The sequence below is a fragment of the Clarias gariepinus genome, chromosome 7 (genome assembly GCF_024256425.1).
Source record: "Clarias gariepinus isolate MV-2021 ecotype Netherlands chromosome 7, CGAR_prim_01v2, whole genome shotgun sequence".
NCBI classification, from domain to species: Eukaryota; Metazoa; Chordata; class Actinopteri; order Siluriformes; family Clariidae; genus Clarias; species Clarias gariepinus.
In genome coordinates this window covers 27,344,277-27,362,153 of record NC_071106.1, presented here as the reverse complement: position 1 = coordinate 27,362,153, position 17,877 = coordinate 27,344,277, and the positions used below count along the sequence as shown (strand labels likewise).

Below are 17,877 nucleotides of genomic sequence, written 5' to 3'. Positions count from 1 at the left end.
CAAAGGTTTAAACAGCTATAGATAAGATATGGTATGGGGGGATATGAAGGGATTTATGCATTTCATACAATGAAATAGGAGTTATTATAGTTTAAATTCGTTGAATTGATACAAACAACAACAGCAAATCAAAATCATACCCTTTTTTATTTCAAACTATAATTATTACGAGGTAAAATTAGTGCGTTATGCAGTCGCGATAAGATTTCGTAAAACGGTTAACGTTTAAAGAAAACATTATACTTCCGTCTCAGATAATGACGTCACGCCATTCCCCGCCCGCCAGGACCAGCTGTTCTCACGTGACCATAGTGAAACGCTTTTGACTGAACTGAATCTCGTACAAGAGAGGCGCTCCTGATAAAGACCGCAACATCCCCGATCTGTTGGTTTTCACTGGAATAAAGTCTGCAGTCAAAGCAAAATGTCTGATTCGGTAAAAAACGTGGCGATTTTTGGCTCGACCGGAATGACGGGCTTGGCGACGTTACCTATTGCAGCGGCAGCAGGTGAGAGCCATTTTCTGTACTATTAATAACAATAGTTTTATAACAGCGGTAGCAGCTCAATAACACCTTCTGCATTACTGGTAAATTATTAATGAGGTGTGCATGTGATATTCATGTAAAGATATAAACTCTATTACAAACTATATTATTTTATTAATGATATTAATAAGTTTGGAAGCTAAATTAAATGTGTTAGTCTAACGCATTTCACCCTTTAAACGTTCGACCTGAAGTGGAATCAAACTGACATGGTACATTTTTTTTGCAACGCTGGCTGTTATTCTAGCTTGAACATGAGCAAGGACATGTTCTTTTTGGGGCATTTTCTTAACTTTTACAAACACTGCCAATGTCTTTTCTAGCACATTGAGTTAATTCAGCACCAGGTAGTTCGTGCTAAGACGCTGAGCAATCAGAATCGAGTCCTTGTTACTTCTTTATTTCAGCTGTTTATTGTGCTCGTGACACAGCTTTCATGCAGACGTTTCTGAAACACATTTTTTGTTGAGTCATGGTGCACAGCAGGTCGCAGTGATAAGACTGAACAATCAGTTTACCTTTTTATCTGTTTGCTCCAGAGAGGGTGGTCCACATTCAATTCGGTATCTGCCGGGGACCATCAGCATTATTCTTTTATAAGTGTTTTTCTAATCAGAAAATAAAAACTATAATACGATGAATTCATGCAGATCATTCATTTACCTTAAATATACACTTTCTCTTGCTCAGGGTTGTGGTGGATTTGGATCTCAGGAACGCTGCTCACAAGGAAGGCATGCACTGATTCATGGTTGCAGAACACTTAAGTTAAACTTAAAATTTAACGTCAAATGACCGCAGCATTAAGAGTATGAATTTACACACATTAACTCGCTGTGATGTAATAATACTAATAATAATCATACATTTTATTTGTAACACACTTTTCATTCACTTAATCTCAAAGTGCAAAGTAGGCATGAGGAGAACATAAACAGAAAGTCTGCTCTATAATTTGAATGTAGGAGTAAACTGTGCCATCTTGCCACTCACAACCAATCCATACTCGTACAGTTTAATAAAGCATCAAGTAGTTAAATGCTGGAATTTTTCACTGTACTGAAATGACATCCCTGGTACCTTGTGCCATTGCTTCTCATTTGCATTTATACTTAGACAGTTTGCAAAATCTTTGCTTTGTACATGAAGCTTTCAACACTGTCTCTACAAAGTGTCTGGTGTTTTCACATTTTCTGCGTTTTCTAGTCTACTACAAGTCTGAGCTACTCAGTGTTATCTAATTACTTGCACTTAAAACACAAAGTTTTATGCACAACTATTGCACAAGGTAATTTTTTCTAATGCAAAGCATGGGAGACACATAGGGATCACTCAAAGACCGAGGCTTTACAATCGTCCATCGTCTCACACTTTTCCTCTTTTCGCGACTCCTCTGAAACCGTTTTGTGGAAATTTTACCAAACCTTCATGGATGTGCACAAGCTATTTCAGTTTCTAATAGCATCACTTTTTCCCTGTACACAATGAAAACATGTAGACAGTTCATTGGGGAGGTGACACATGCCTTCCTTGTAAGACTCGTATCTAGGTTTTGTTCAGAAACCTCATTAATAAAATGAAAAATGGCTTTATAATAAAAGAGATGGTTTCATACACACCTAAAGACATCTCGGAGCCCTATTTTCATTCAGGCTGATGCTGAAGTCACACACTGGTGTGCTACTCAACATGTTTTACCATATTTTTGTTCCAGGTTATAATATTACTGTGTTGGTGAGGGACCGGTCCAGGCTGCCCGCTGACCATAAGGCTTCCCGAGTTGTGGTGGGAGACGCCCTCAACAAAGACGATGTGAAGAAGACTTTGGAGGGTCAGGATGCTGTGATCATCATCCTGGGCACAAGAAACGACCTTAGTGAGTCAGAGTGGCACAATATTTTTTTATTGCATTAAATAAAGTTATTTTTACCCAAAGTGGGTAGTAGTGAATTTCTGACATTTGCCCTAACACATTAGAAAACAAAGAAAGAACATATGGGGAGTACCCTGATATGCTGCCACGATATTAAATCATTTATTAGCCTGACCCACCACCAGGTGTTGTTTTGACCCAGTTTGAAGGAGAGTGGACTTTGTGCCTGGTTCATACATTAAACATTTCTTAGTAGGCACCCAGCTCTCTAGATTTCTAAATGCTCTAAAAGAGGCTCTCGAATGTCCTGCCATATAAGTGAGCTATGTGGTTAGCAGTAAAGGTTATAAACATTTATGAATATGACTTAAAATTATTTTAGAAATCCATTCAGGTTAGATCTTCTTGTGGATAGGTGGCTCTAGATATTTATTTTTTTTCACATATTATCTATACCACCTATCCTGTAGCTATTGCAGGTAATTTAAGACGGGGTACACCCTGGATGCAGGGAACACACCCAATCTTACACTCCGGGCAGATATTTTTTTTTTTTTATATTGTAGTTGGCTGGCTGACAAAGAGGCAAAAAAAACTTGTCTCCTCACTGGGAATTAATATTCTCTTTAATATATTCTTAATTGGTGTTAATATATTTAAGCAATCAGGCAACTCAGACATGAGACTAGGCAACACACTGGGGCTTTAAATTTCACAGTGAAAAAGATTATCAGTTATCAACCTCTAACATGCACTAACTGCCACTTTAGTAAGAACAGCTGTACACCTAACGCTTTGTGCAGTTATTTAAACAGCAGCAATGCGGTACACACTGAGGTCCATACAGTAAGTGTTTGGACAAGGACAAAAAATGCAGCTCTGTACATTTCGGAATTCTTCCTGTTTCATTCTGTCAGCAGTCATATCATTAATATTATCAGTGACCCAGTCCTACTGGCACTCATATATGCCCATGATATAACACTGGCTCCACCATGTTTGACTGATGATGTGACGAGTGCACAGAGGAAAATATGCAAAAAGTGCGACTTTGTACAAATACTAAAACACCAGGTCTTCACTTCAAACATCAGAAAATGACCAGACAACATGTATTTTTTTCAAATTATTTTCTAACCAAGGCTGGCTGATATAAAAAAAAAATTATAATAATTATTAATAATAATAATAATAATAATTCAATTTTCCAATTCAATTTTATTTATATAGCGCTTTTAACAATGGTCATTGTCTCAAAGCAGCTTCACAAAAATGGGACAAAAAAGAAATTCATTAACAAAATAATAATTAAAAAAAAGGGAAAAAAAAGAAGAGAAAAAATAATAATAAATTGTGTATGTGTGAGAAAAATGTGTCTAGATAATAATGAGATGAATGAAAATTTCTCTGATGAGCAAGCCGAGGATGACAGTGGCAAGGAAAAACTCCCTAAGATGGCAATAGGAAGAAACCTTGAGAGGAACCAGACTCAACAGGGAACCCATCCTCATTTGGGTGATAACAGATAGAAATGATATAACATCATGTGTGTTATGCAGCTGAAAGTACAATATAACAGAGATTCTTTAAATTAACATGGAAGTCCAGTTCAGCATAGGGATGAGTCAGTAGGTGCAGAGGGCAGATGGGGTCTGGATCACTGGGAGCACAGGAGCAGGATGTTTAGCTGCAACCATAATAAGGCAGAATCTAACTGGAGCTCGTCCTTCTCTGGATGCCCCAGGATCCTTGCAGGGTTGGCCTTTATCTACTGAAGCTGGTACAATCTCCAGATGCCTCGGGATGGGTAGAAAAGTACAGAACAGATGGAGAGAATTAGCGTAGTTGCCATTTAGGATACTGTAGGTGTACTGAAGAATGAAGTTATGGGATGAGTTGGCTATCTGGAAGGCTATTCCAAAGCTTTGGAGCTAAATATGAAAAAGCCCTACCCCCTTTTGTAGATTTTGAAATTCTGGGAATTACAAGAAGTCCAGAGTTTTGTGATCTTAAGGAGCATGGTGGATTATAAAGTATCAGAAGACTGGTTAGGTATGTGGGAGCTAAACCATTTAGAGCCTTGTATGTAAGTAGACTATTTTGTAATTCTAAACTGAACAGGTAGCCAGTGCAGGGATGTTGATATTGGTGTTATATGATCATATTTTCTGGATCTAGTGAGAACCCTAGCGGCTGCATTTTGGACTAACTGAAGCTTGTTTATTGAGGATGCAGGACAACCACCAAGTAATGCATTACAATAGTCCAGTCTGGAGGTCATGAATGCATGAACTAGCTTTTCTGCATCAGATACGGATAAGATGCTCCTAAGTTTGGCGATATTTCTAAGATGGAAAAAGGCTGTTTTTGTGATATTGGAGATATGATTTTCAAAGGACAAGTTACTGTCTAATATTACGCCCAGGTCTTTTACTGTTGAGCTAGTAGTAACAGTACATCTTTCTAAACGCAGGCTGAATTGTGAAAGCTGTTGTGTGCTGTTTTTTGGGCCGATGAGTAATATCTCTGTCTTGTCTGAGTTTAGTAAAAGAAAGTTATTGGTCATCCAATCTTTTATGTCCTGGACACACTCGGTTAATCTAGACAACTTAGGTATTTCGTCTGGTTTTGTTGAGATATATAATTGGGTATCATCAGCATAACAATGGAAACTAATCCCATGTCTTCTAATAGTGTTACCCAAGGGAAGCATGTATATGGAGAACAGCAGAGGTCCTAAAACTGACCCTTGTGGGATCCCATATTTCACTGACATTACACCAGACAGTTCTCCATTTAGATCTACAAAATGGTATCGATCAGACAGGTATGATCTAAACCATTTTGATGCCTGTCCCTGAATACCTATGTGATTTTGTAAGCGATCTATGAGAATATTATGATCTATAGTGTCGAATGCAGCACTAAGATCAAGTAAGACTAGTATTAAGATGCAGCCTTGGTCCGAAGCTAAAAACAAGTCGCTTGCAATCTTAACTAGTGGGGTTTCTGTACTATGATAGGGCCTGAAACCTGACTGAAATTCTTCAAGAATGTTGTTTTCCTGCAAGAATGTGCATATTTGAGCTGATACTACTTTTTGATATTAAGGGGAGGTTTGAAATCGGTCTATAATTTATTTCATTTGCGTCAAAATAAAAAATTTTTAGAAAGCGGCTTAATAACTGCCAACTTGAAAGGTTTAGGGACATGACCTAGATATAATGAGGAATTAATAGTGTTTAAAAGTGGCTCTCCAACTGTAAGCATCACTTCTTTTAAAAATCTGGTTGGGATTGGGTCTAACAGGCACGTTGTTGAATTAGCTGAGGTGATAAGTTTATAAAGCTCTTCCTGTCCTACACCTGTAAAGCACTGAAAAACTAAATGTAAGACTTTACGCTGAACTAGATTATGAGATGCTATTAGAGGTTGAACCTCCGTTATTTTCTTCCTTATGCTATCGATTTTTTTCATTAAAGAAGTCCATAAAATCTTCACTACTAAAATGTTGTGGAGTACTCTCTGCAGGCATCTTCGGTTTTGTTAGGCGAGCCACTGTACTAAATAAGAACTTGGGATTGTTTTGGTTTCTTGCTATCAGTTGGCTAAGATGCTCGGTCCTAGCAGTTTTTAGAGCCCGTTCATAGCTGCACATACTGTCTTTAAACGCAATTCGAAAAACTTCTAATTTAGTTTTTCTCCATTTTCGCTCGAAGTTACGGGTTGCTCTCTTTAGGGCGCGAGTATGACTATTGTACCACGGTGCAAGTGTTTTATCTCTAACTTTTTTTAATCTGATGGGAGCAACAGTGTCTAATGTACTGGTAAAAATAGTGGTCATGCTGCTAGTCACTTCATCTAGATCGTCTGCATTTAGGGGTCTATTAAGTAATTGGGATAGATCCGGCAGATTACTTGTGAATCTGTCTTTAGTAGTCGGATTCATATTTCTAACAAATCGATAACGTGGGGAGACACAGCTAATCTGTTCTACGGGTAGAGTATATATTAGGAGGTGATGATCTGTGATATCATCACTTTGAGGTAAAATCTCTATATTAGAGACATCTATACCATGGAATATAATTAAATCTAGCGTATGATTACAGCGGTGAGTTGCTCTATTTATATTTTGTTTAACCCCAAAGGAATTCAGTAAGTCCATAAATGCGAGGGCTAAAGTGATGTTAGCATCATAATAATAATAATAATAATTTTATGAATGATTGTTTATTGTTCTGCATACAAAAACTATGCATTATTTGCATTTATAAGAATGAACTTTGTAAAATGTAAACATATAAAAGCAGCACCATCTTAAGAAACGATGCAAATCAGTGAAGCAAAATAACCACATAAATTCTCTAACAATTCCAATCTAATCTAATCACAAAAGGCTGCTATTTATTACAGGTAACATATACAGTATATAGAATTAGTTCATTTTTTTAAAGCACAGCCCAGTAAATGGGGTCCATGTCTTTTATGAAATTAAATGCATTTGCAAGTGTGACGGTTTACAGTTCCTCACTTAGTGTGACAGCATCAGAAATAAATAAAGTAAAACTTCTTACTGTCAAATTAGTTTTACTGTGTGTATACAGCTAATAGCGTTAAATTTAATAAATATGGACATATTTGTTTTTTTATATCTAAAACACTGACTATACAGTTCACTTTTTGAAAATTCACTGTTTGATCACACATTGTGTGATTTTAAAAAAATAGGCAGTGGTGTTAATATGAAAATGTCTGATCTGTAGGTCCTACCACCATGATGTCAGACGGCACACGCAACATTCTGGAGGCCATGAAATCCCGTGGTATTCGCAAAGTGATCGTCTGCTTGTCCGGTATGACTTGTTTTTGTAATGTATTTGAAATACATTATTTAATATGAATTGCAAATCATGATGTTGTATTTGTCCATAGCGTTTTTGCTGTGGGACCGAGCAAAGGTTCCTCCTCGCTTGGTTCCTGTAACTGAAGACCATGAGCGCATGTATCAGTTGTTGAAAGAGTCTGGACTGGATTATGTAGCAGTGATGCCTCCACACATTGCAGGTAATAGATATTAACAGCCCTGCCTACGTGTACAGTTCTTGCATTCCTTGTACAATTTTTGTTGCAGTTGTATGTAGTACTAATATAAATTTTTGTATAGCTTCTAAAAATGGCAAAATATGAGGTGCGTACAAACTCATTGACATTTACAGAAGACTTTAAAACTAAGTATGGTAATGAGACTTGTCCGCAATAAAACATTTGTATATCACGATCCTGGCCGAGGTGGCTCAGAGCCCACTGCATTCGTTTCTGTAGACATTCAGCATGTGGAACATCTGGTCTTTAAAAATTGACGCAGACAGAGGAGACACATCTGTCTGTGGGAACAGTACACACAGTTATTTACAAAAACAACTTGCACATTACAGGAACTCATCTGCAAGTTATTGCCACATATTCTCTGTAAGTGATTTCCACATGTTTGTGCCATTAAAGGAGTTCCTTAGAGGCTAGCGTTTCAGACATGAGGCAGGTCTGATCATAGCTCTGGCATACTGAGAGAACTTTTTATCTTGATGGTGCCCAGGCACTAGTGAAACGGATAAGTGCATTAATGCAGCAGGGGATTATATAGAGACATAAAGTTATATAGCAGGTTAATCTCATAACTGTGTTTTCTTATTCTTCACAATCAAAAGCCCACATTTAACTTGAACTCTCAAACGTTTTCTAAACATTCCATTTTCAAATCAGCCCTGTCTTTGCTCAACCTGGTCACCTGCCACAAAACCAGCCAATCAGAGACTGAGAGAGGATAAACTATGACTGGGTGTTTCCATTTGGAAATGACGGAGCCAATCAGATTGTTACTTTCCCCAGTTCAATGAATTCAATAATTCATTTATTTTTTGGTAGGTTTGTTACACTGTGCAGGGTTAAACAAACACAGGGCTTAGATCATGGCTCTCCAATTCCAGTCCTGGAGGGCCAGAGTCCAGCACAGTTTGTAATTCTCCACATTTAAACCAACCTACAGTAACAAACCTGGCAATTAACATATTAATTGAATCAGCTGTGTTGAACAAAATCACCGAACTGTACCTGCAGGACTGGATTTGTCCGAGTGAGTGAAAATCCAATTTGTGTTTATGGATTTTTACAAATTTCTGTATTTCTACTGGAGAGATGAACAAAATGGAGGATGAGTAAAAAAAATACCCGGACCCTGACTGCAGATTTAATTTTAACTAGTTTTTAGAAAAGACAAATACATAATTTTCCGACATGTTCCCCTTTGTTTATTAACACACTTTTTCCATCTGTCAACACACTTTTATATTTCCTCATAAAATATTTTTTGGGCTGAGCTGGAATTCATGAGGCACGAGTGCTCTGCTGTCTTCATTTCATCATCAGAAGTGAATCTTCATCCTCATAGGGCCCCCAGGACTTTAAGGAGGATGCTTTAACACTCCAAAATGAAGTTTTTAAGTGTCGACTGGCCAATGTGGACCGGCCCAGTCAGTATGCAAATATATATTTTAAAAAATGACCGAAACCATAATATTGCATCTCTTTTCTACGCATATAGATTGCACGGGCGCCGCCGACAAAGAGCGTGTGTTTGTTACTGTGCATGCGGATGTATTGCCCTTCCTCAATATTAATTAGTTTGGTCTATTCCATCCGTGTTCTGGAACAGAACCCCCCCATATCGATCCTTTCTCAATGCAGTGAATTTCACTGAGCAAATTAATAATAATTTCCATAAAAGAAATGGAGGAAGAAGAAAAAGTGGAGCTGAAAGTAACGTGAAAATTGAAAAAAAGCTTTAAAGGTAAATGCTGTGAAATGTTTCAAATGAACAGATTCTGTCTATAACGGGTCAGGGACAGCGAGGCTGGATCCAGCAGCCCACCACATCCCACATTATAATACATTGGCTTATTAAAGTGGAGATTAATGAGATTTTAAAACTACTTATCAGTATAAAAATATAACACAATACAAAAACGTAAAAGAAAGTGTCACTGAACATATATTGGGTAGAACATATATTTGTAAAACAAAGAAGCAAAGGAAAGAACAATAAGACAAACAACATATAAAACTACATATAAGGACAATATTTTCAGTGTCCAGTAGCACCAGTCTCACGGAGACCCAAGAGGCTCATACACAGTTTGACAGCAAAATGAGACATTTTGGCAGTATTGTGATTTTATTTATTTATTTATTTATTTTTTAAAGATGCAAGACAATACTGCCAAAATGGATCATTTACAGGCTGTTAGAAAATATTTTGTGCATTATTTAGTCACACGGGCGTTAATAAGCATTCATCATTCATAGTTATTCACATTAGTGTAAAGTTAGTATGATTTTGAAAGTGCTATAACTTCAGTCTCATCCCAGTGGAAAAATCTGACTACATGTGCAGTGCCATAAAAAAGTAATCGCTCCTTCCTGATTTTTTTTTTTTTTTCATATTTGTCACACTTGTATGGGTGGACTTGTTCATTTAAACACTTTATGGGGAAAAGACAAATTAGCCTTTTTGTTTGTAAGATATCATGAACATTTGATATGTGATGCAGTGTAAGATATACCACTCATCAGTGTAAGCTGTAAGTGCAGCAGGTCAGTGAGGATGAACCAGTGCCTGCTGATGATGACCAACACCTCTCCCCTGATCTACCAGAGCCAAGTGTAAAGAATGGCAATCAAACTGAACAGGTAAGCTGAAATAAAATCAGTAACAGCATTAACTCTTGTCAGTAATTATTATGGTAGTCAATATTAATTCAAAATAACGTTTCTCAGCATTATTTCAAATTAATATTGACTGCCATAATAATTAAAATAAGTAACTAGTTTACTAGTGTAAGCTAATACTGCTACTGATTTTATTTTAGCTTACCTGTTCAGTTTTATTGCCATTCTTTTAAAAATATTGTCTTTATAGTTTTATATGTTGTTTTTCTTGATGTCCTTTCCTTCGTTTCTTTGTTTTACTAATATGACCCAATATATGGTAACTGGTTTAAAAAAATTAAATTTCTGCACATTAATAAGCCAATGTATTATGACGTGGGCTGTTGTGGGCTAGGAAGTCCAGGACCATTTTTGGTCCCAGTCCGCCCCTGTCGTCAGCTCTCCAATAAGCATTACACTGTAACGAGCATTGTTAATTTTTTAACCTTTTTTCTTAATAATGTGTCAGTGCTGGTCCTTGAGAATCCAAGAAAATCAGCTGATGGTTGACTACTGAACTTTTTCTTGGTCGGCAATTGAGGATGTTCCCGTTCCATACTCTACCTTTATTCCCAGACTCGTAGTGATGAAACTGTCTCTCGTCACCAGTAATCAGTGTCTTAAAGAAACTTTCACCTGAGTATTGAAAATTCAAGGTTTGTTTGAAGATATCCACACGCCTCTGATTATGCCCTTCTGTGAGTTGTTTCGACACCCTTAGACCACAAAAAACAAGTCACTGCACACTTTGGTGTTCTTTGGTGCAAATCCTAAGTAGGGCATCCATTTATACTCGCACCGCAGTAATAAATGAACTGATGTAACACATTCATACCTGCAAAGCAGTGACTGGGGAGACAGTGGCCTTGAATAGAAAGTGTTGATAAGACAGTGCGGCCAACAGAAGTTTTAATATAACTGGATTGTAAATAGTTTTTAATCCGCCCTCATATTCCTGCAGTAAAATATGATTTACCTCAGTTCATGCTTACATTTTAAAGTACAGTAAACCTTGGATTACGAGCAACTGTGTTTTGCAAGACAAGCTTTTTTTTGCTCAGTCTCAGTGCCCACGCATCACTTGTATCGTCAACATCTGTGCACGTGTACTGTTTACTATAACATCGTGACCACATATGTACACGTAAATCATTTTGTGTCCAAGTGTAGTGACTGTTTTTTAGTAACTGTACTGCAACAACGGCCTCCGAAGAAGAAAAAGGTTAAAAAGGCTGTAGCAGTGCGGGTAGTAGTGGGTGTGTGTGCGTGCGTGCAACAGTCCAACACATACATTCTGTCGAAAAGTCGTTCAACACAGTAGCCCCATTCCCCCCGCTCCTGTTTCTCGTCTAACACCAGTCACAATTCTTTTTAAAGGTAAAGTGCAGGTTAATTTGTTTTATTTTTACTTTACATTTTGTATTAATTAAATTTATATGAATGTTTGTGTTGTGGAATGAATTCATCCAAGTTTTTATTATTTCTTATGAGGAAATTCATGGGAAAGTATTTTGATATACAAGCACATTTCCGGAACGAATTTTGCCCGCAGTCGAAGGTTTAACTGTATTAATATTTTGACATCTTAAAAGTCTTAAGCATACTTTTAAATTTGTGTCCTAAGGATAATTTTCAGGCAAATATTTGCTCTCACCTGTACAGCAGAGTCTCAACTTAAGCGTGTTTTATGCACACACATAATTGCTGTCGTAATTGCTGTTAATAAAAATCTCTACCACTTCTGCAGATAACCATCCTCTGACTGAAAAGTACACCGTCACTGAAAACATGCTGCGAGGACGAGTCATCTCCAAGCATGATCTCGGCCACTTCTTTGTCAAGTGTCTTTCCACCTCTGAGTGGGACGGGAAGTCAGTGGGAGTGTGTGGAGAATACAGTTAAATTCCTCATGCACTTTTCAGCATTTCTAAGTTTCTGATAATATGATGTTAGCATTTATATGCATAGAGTTTTGTAACATGCCTTTTTAACATGGCAGATTTTTGTGACATGAACAAAACCACTAAGTAAATACATAACAGTGCATTATAATAATCTCATATTGATGAAAAACTATTTTTGCAGTATGCCAATTTGATTTAATAAATGCTTATTAAATGTACAATATTGTCTGTTTTTTTAATGAAAAATATGTTTTGAAAGCAGACAAGCTCTTCATTGATTTTGAACAATCATATAGAATTTTTTTTTTTTACCAATGTCCGTTTGTATATTAGGTATATTAGCAGAATCCAGCATCAGATCATTTATGCCTACTATGGAGTGCATGCAATAGACATCACAGTTTGCCCTAAATCCACTTCACATTTGCATTTCTGTTGCATTATCAAACACTAATCATAAACTTTCCACACTTTTTTGCAGTCAGTGGTCAAAGCATCCTGTGCACAGTAAACTTGCAAAATGTCTGACTCAGCAAAAAGTTTAAAAAGGGATGTGGAGAACAAAACGTTATTCACATCACTTTTGATGAGCAAATGATGAGTGATGGCACAATTTACTGAAGATATAATTTCAGTACAGTGGAAAATTTTAACATTTAAAGCTGGGGTGAAATAAAAATTGTGTTTTGTAACTATGTGAAAAAAATGATGCTTGGTATTTTTAAGGGTAAATAGCAAAAAAACTAACTTAAGGCTTAACTTTGTCATTGTTTATTAAATGCAAGAAGAGTCTCCACCTCACCCTGATACTGGTCAGGTATTTTATCTGACAATAAATGAAGTAAAGATACCTTAGGTAAGATTTTACTCAAATAAAAGGCCTCCCTTTACATGTGTACTTGATTAAAAGTTCAAAAGGTGACAGAACTGCCTATACTTTATAATCCCATGTATTATTTTATATTGTTTTTTTTAATCAGCTAAAGGATGTCTCACACATGCACGAAGGTGCGCATACATACAAATAAACAAACTAAAAATATATAGTACTGTCTGATCAGAAAAAAGCATGTACAGTTTTAATTAGAATATTACTGACTATTAGTCACTCAAACCTGATGCACTGATTCTAGGTGCTACATAGAAACTCTGAGGCCAAATTTAAAGCTACAGAGAAGAATACTAGAAGTATGTTAAGAGCAATAAAACCTTTAACAACAATAAATTATACGCCATAAACTATACTCAGCAAAAAAAAAGAAACGTCCTCTGACTTTCAACTGTTTTTACTTTCAGTAAACTTAATGTGTAAATATTTGTATGAACACAAAGAGTCAACACCATAAGACATGAACTAAAAATGTTTCACAATGTGTCCCTGAATGAAGGGAGACTCAAAATCAAAAGTACCAGTCAGTATCTGGTGTGGCCACCAGCTGCTTGAAGTACTGCAGTGCATCTCCTCCTCATGGACTGCCTATTGCGGACAGTCTGAGCACTGATAGAGGGATTGTGTGTTCCTGGTGTGACTCGGGCAGTTGTTGTGGCCATCCTGTACCTGTCACGCAGGTGTGATATTCGAATGTACCGATCCTGTGCAGGTGTTGTTACACGTGGTCTTCCACTGCAAGGATGATCAGCTGTCCTTCCTGTCTCCCTGTAGCACTGTCTTAGGCGTCTCACAGTGCGGACATGGCAATTTATCGCCCTAGCCACATCAGCAGTCCTCATGCCTCCCTGCAGCATGCCTAATGCACGTTCACGCAGATGAGCAGGGACCCTGGGCATCTTTCTTTGGGTGTTTTTCACAGTCGGTAGACAAGTCTCTTTAGTGTCCTGCGTTTTTAGAACTGTGACCTTAAATCCCTACTTTCTGTAAGCTGTTAAGGTCTTAACGACCATTCCACAGGTGCATGTTAATTAATTGATTATGGTTAATTGAACATGCATGGAAAACATTGTTTAAACCCTTTACAATGAAGATCTGTAAAGTTATTTGGATTTTTACAACATTATTGTTGAAATACACCATCCTGAAAAAGGGAAGTTTCTTTTTTTGCTGAGTATATATACAATCCACCTAACAAACTCCCTGACATTAACCATATGCTAATAAAAATAATGACATAAACTAACAAATGTGATGAATTATTGTCGTTGGCCAAGTTTTCAAAAAACACAGGTGTTTAGTTATTTTTATTTATTACTAGTGTTAGTACTCAAGTTGATGGGTAAAGAGTTTGTAGAAATAGCTAAAAGGTTGAAGCTAAAAATAAGCTGATCAGAGATATTATTATTCCATGTTAAAGCCCACATATATTTGCCTAACTTATTAATACAAAATTAATACTTCTGTCCAGCCTCTTTCATATGATGGTCTGATGTAACCTGCATGGCTGTACAGACATACAGGATTTTTTTTTTTTTTTGAGACAGGTTACAGGTCCTCCAGTGTATGAAATGTAACAATATCATTGAAAAAGTTAGTTCTGACCAATGTACAGAAAAAAAAAAAACATTATTATTTATATATAATTCTGAGTGCAATAAACCTTTTGGTTGAAAAAATGAGAATCGTGTAAGGAAATCGTTGTTCACATTTTAGCAAGAATCGGGCAGCTGTATAAATTCAATTTGTTTGATTAAATGGTTTTTAAATGTACACTATTATTTAATTTAAAAGAAATGTTTAAAACAAACTAACTCTTTGTTAGTTCGTGAAATATGAATATTCTAACAGATTTTGCTAATGTCCATTTGTTTTTTCGAAACCGATGACGTAAAGACTACATTACCCAGAGTTACATTCGAGAGGCTCGGGTTAGAAGCGGGAAAGACAAAAATTCCTGCGAACCCTGCAGTGATGTATGGCTGTTGCTTTTTTTCCCACCTATATTCGGTCACACCCCACCTACTATTATTTCATTGGCTGTACAATCGAGAACCTCCGGTGATTGTAACACGACAACCAGTAGCCACAAGAGACACGGAATTGTTACTAGCCAATCGCAGCGGAGGGCGGATGGATTTGACGGAATGCGAGTGTACAAAATAATAACTCGTTTGTTTCGTACAGTCGTACGGCTTTAAACAGAAGTGGCAGTTGAGTTGTGATTTGTTAACATATTTGGAGAATTGCTGTACAACACGCGCGACACTGGGGTAAGTTAATGTAACAGACATTTAATTTTAAACTTAGCTTAACGCACTTTCCGAAGCTAACTTCAGCAATGTAGCCGTGACATAATACCTGGCTAATTCCGGCGTACACGAGCTTTTTTTTTTTTTAAGCGCCTGTTATGCTAATGTGTTTCTATATATGTCTAGAAATTAACTGTTTTGTTTTATACAGTTTATAAACGGAGAACTCGTTGTAGATTTGCGCATGATCGCGTCTCAATTCTCTCCTCCCTACATAAGTGCACTACATAGGCTTAGTGTGCACTCAAGGTGCTACTTTCGGGTCTCAAAACCGGAAGCCAATGCGGAAGTGCCAAAACCTGCAGTTCTTCGAATAACCGCTGTGGGCCAGCTCATTACACGAGTTAATCCCTAAAACCCCATGTTAAATAGCTGAACTTTCAACAGAAATAAACGTTTGCAACCTGAAACAAAAACAGTTTTTGTCTACATAGCTAAATTATTCATTCTTGACAGCTGTAATGTCAGGTGATTCTTTTTAAAAATATAACTCACCAGTTAAAATTATATTAATCTATAAAATTGTACATAATTGGGGCAGTACAGATTTGACTGACAGCTTTAACTGGGATAAAAATCAGTCAGCTCCTGCCAAGATGGTGGTGACCAGAGCTCCCACAGTTAAAAATTACTGTATAAGTAGTATATATTAGTATTATTTTATACCTATATACTTTATTATAAATGTAAAAACTCTTTTTTAGAGATGCAATGGTGGACGAGACAGTAAACAGAACTGGCTGGGTTTTCAGCTTGATCGGATATAACTGATTATGTGCCAAATTTACAAGCTTCTGAGGGGTGCAGCAGAAACAAATTTAGATTTTTTTTTTTATTTTAAAAAGGTCTTGTAACAAAAATGAAAAAAAAATATCATACATGTATTATATATACAGATTTGCAATATTATTTAAACTGGCACCTAGGTATCATGATATGGTATCAGGTGGTGACTGGTTACACATGACTTTTGGTTGATATTGTGCATGAGGGTACTACTGTATATAGTAGTGCTGATTTGGAGAGGCCGAGCCTTTTTATTCAGTAGTTGTATTTTCTGCAGCATTTAAAATATTCTTGGACAATTACAGAAAGTAGTTTTTTTTTTGTTATAATAACTTGCACAAATTAAATATAGTGAAACCTTGGATTGCGAATAACTTGGTTTGTGAGTGTTTTGCAAGAAGGGGTAAATTTTAACTTGTTAAATGAGTGGGGTTTTGAAATACGAGTAGTGCGCTTTGTCTGCCGAGCAACACATGATCACAACTGAGCCAATGGTTCTTCTCACTCTCATTCTGTGGGATTGTGGGTAATCGTCTCCCATGCACTCTCATAGCACTATGATCTAGGCAGATCCCATGATCACTTTAAATAGTGTTGTGGTTTGAATGCTTAACTACACTGTCCATTCCTAGTGCTTTTTAACATCATAACATGAAAAATGTCTTTTCAACAACCTATATGATGTATATAAAATGTCATATTCTGCATATTCAAATTGTTGGGCTTAAAACAGCCCCACAAATATCATTCTGTTATGCCTCCACCCTTGGCTGAACCTGCACATTTGAGAACAAATGTTCTTGTGTTGATTTCAAAACAATTTCTGTGTACCCTGTTTACTTTTATATAGTAAAAGTTTGTGATGCATTGTTTTTACATTTCTGGTAAAATTGTAGTTCTTCTTTGTGTTTTGACCTCACAGGGTGTATAATGGTGGCACGGGGGCTGAAGCGCAAACTCCATGCTGATGTCAGAGACCCAGGTTGGGAAAATCAGCTGCAGTCTGTGCTGAACATTTCCATAGACAAGTACCAGCGTGACCAAACCCTCTTGGAGCCAAGCCTACTGCGCTCCGTCCTCATTACTAACACACTCCGTCAGGCTAGAACGCAAATGGAGACTGTTTCCGAAATTGAGATCCCTGTAAAAAAAAATCAAACACAACATCCCGCACCATGTTTTTGTCAGGAACTTGGCACGCCTTCTGGGTTCGAAGACATGGATGAGGATTTTACAGAGGATCTATCTTTATCCACCGCCATTAGTGCCATCTTAAAGAATCTGGACACAGCTACTGACGGCAGCTCCGGCTCATCTGCACCTCAGCGGTCACCGTTGGCCTCCCTGGAAAACATTAAAGGGGACAAGATGTGCAAAAGGAGTCCAAACAAAAGTTTATCTAATCACAGGCAGGACAATGTTCTAGATGATTTGTTTTTGGACTTTGATGCTTCCAAATGTGAAGAGGAGATGAATGATCATCATTTTGACCTTCCTGGTGATGAATTTGTGAAATATTTACCCTGTGTCCTACTTAGGGAATGATATGGGGTTTTTACACTCCATGTAGTGAAGTAAAGACTTTTTTGCAATTCATGTGCAATTTATATGTAAGTACACTACATAGGATATGAATAATAACAACTATACTCTGTAGCACATTCTTTATTTATGTAGTTCACTCTGACTTAAATACAGAGCCAAGTCTTTGGGTGCACTACATGTGCACTACTAAACAACCAGTTACTCCTCATAAGAGTGGACTATTTAATGTATATGTAATGTTTGAAACATTAATTAT

General features: G+C 37.0%; 2 protein-coding genes across 2 annotated transcripts; both read left to right on the top strand.

Annotated features, from left to right (window-relative positions):
* Window positions 1–305: 305 nt before the first annotated feature.
* On the top strand, window positions 306–12,312 carry blvrb (biliverdin reductase B). Its single transcript, XM_053501165.1, has 5 exons — window positions 306–509; window positions 2,263–2,424; window positions 7,188–7,277; window positions 7,357–7,488; window positions 11,933–12,312. The coding sequence occupies exons 1-5, from the start codon at window positions 425–427 to the stop codon at window positions 12,085–12,087; spliced, it is 624 nt and encodes a 207-aa protein (XP_053357140.1). The 5' UTR covers window positions 306–424; the 3' UTR covers window positions 12,088–12,312.
* A 2,795-nt stretch (window positions 12,313–15,107) lies between these two features.
* Window positions 15,108–17,668, top strand: sertad3 (SERTA domain containing 3). Its single transcript, XM_053500755.1, has 2 exons — window positions 15,108–15,251; window positions 16,999–17,668. The coding sequence occupies exon 2, from the start codon at window positions 17,007–17,009 to the stop codon at window positions 17,619–17,621; it is 615 nt and encodes a 204-aa protein (XP_053356730.1). The 5' UTR covers window positions 15,108–15,251; window positions 16,999–17,006; the 3' UTR covers window positions 17,622–17,668.
* Window positions 17,669–17,877: the final 209 nt, after the last annotated feature.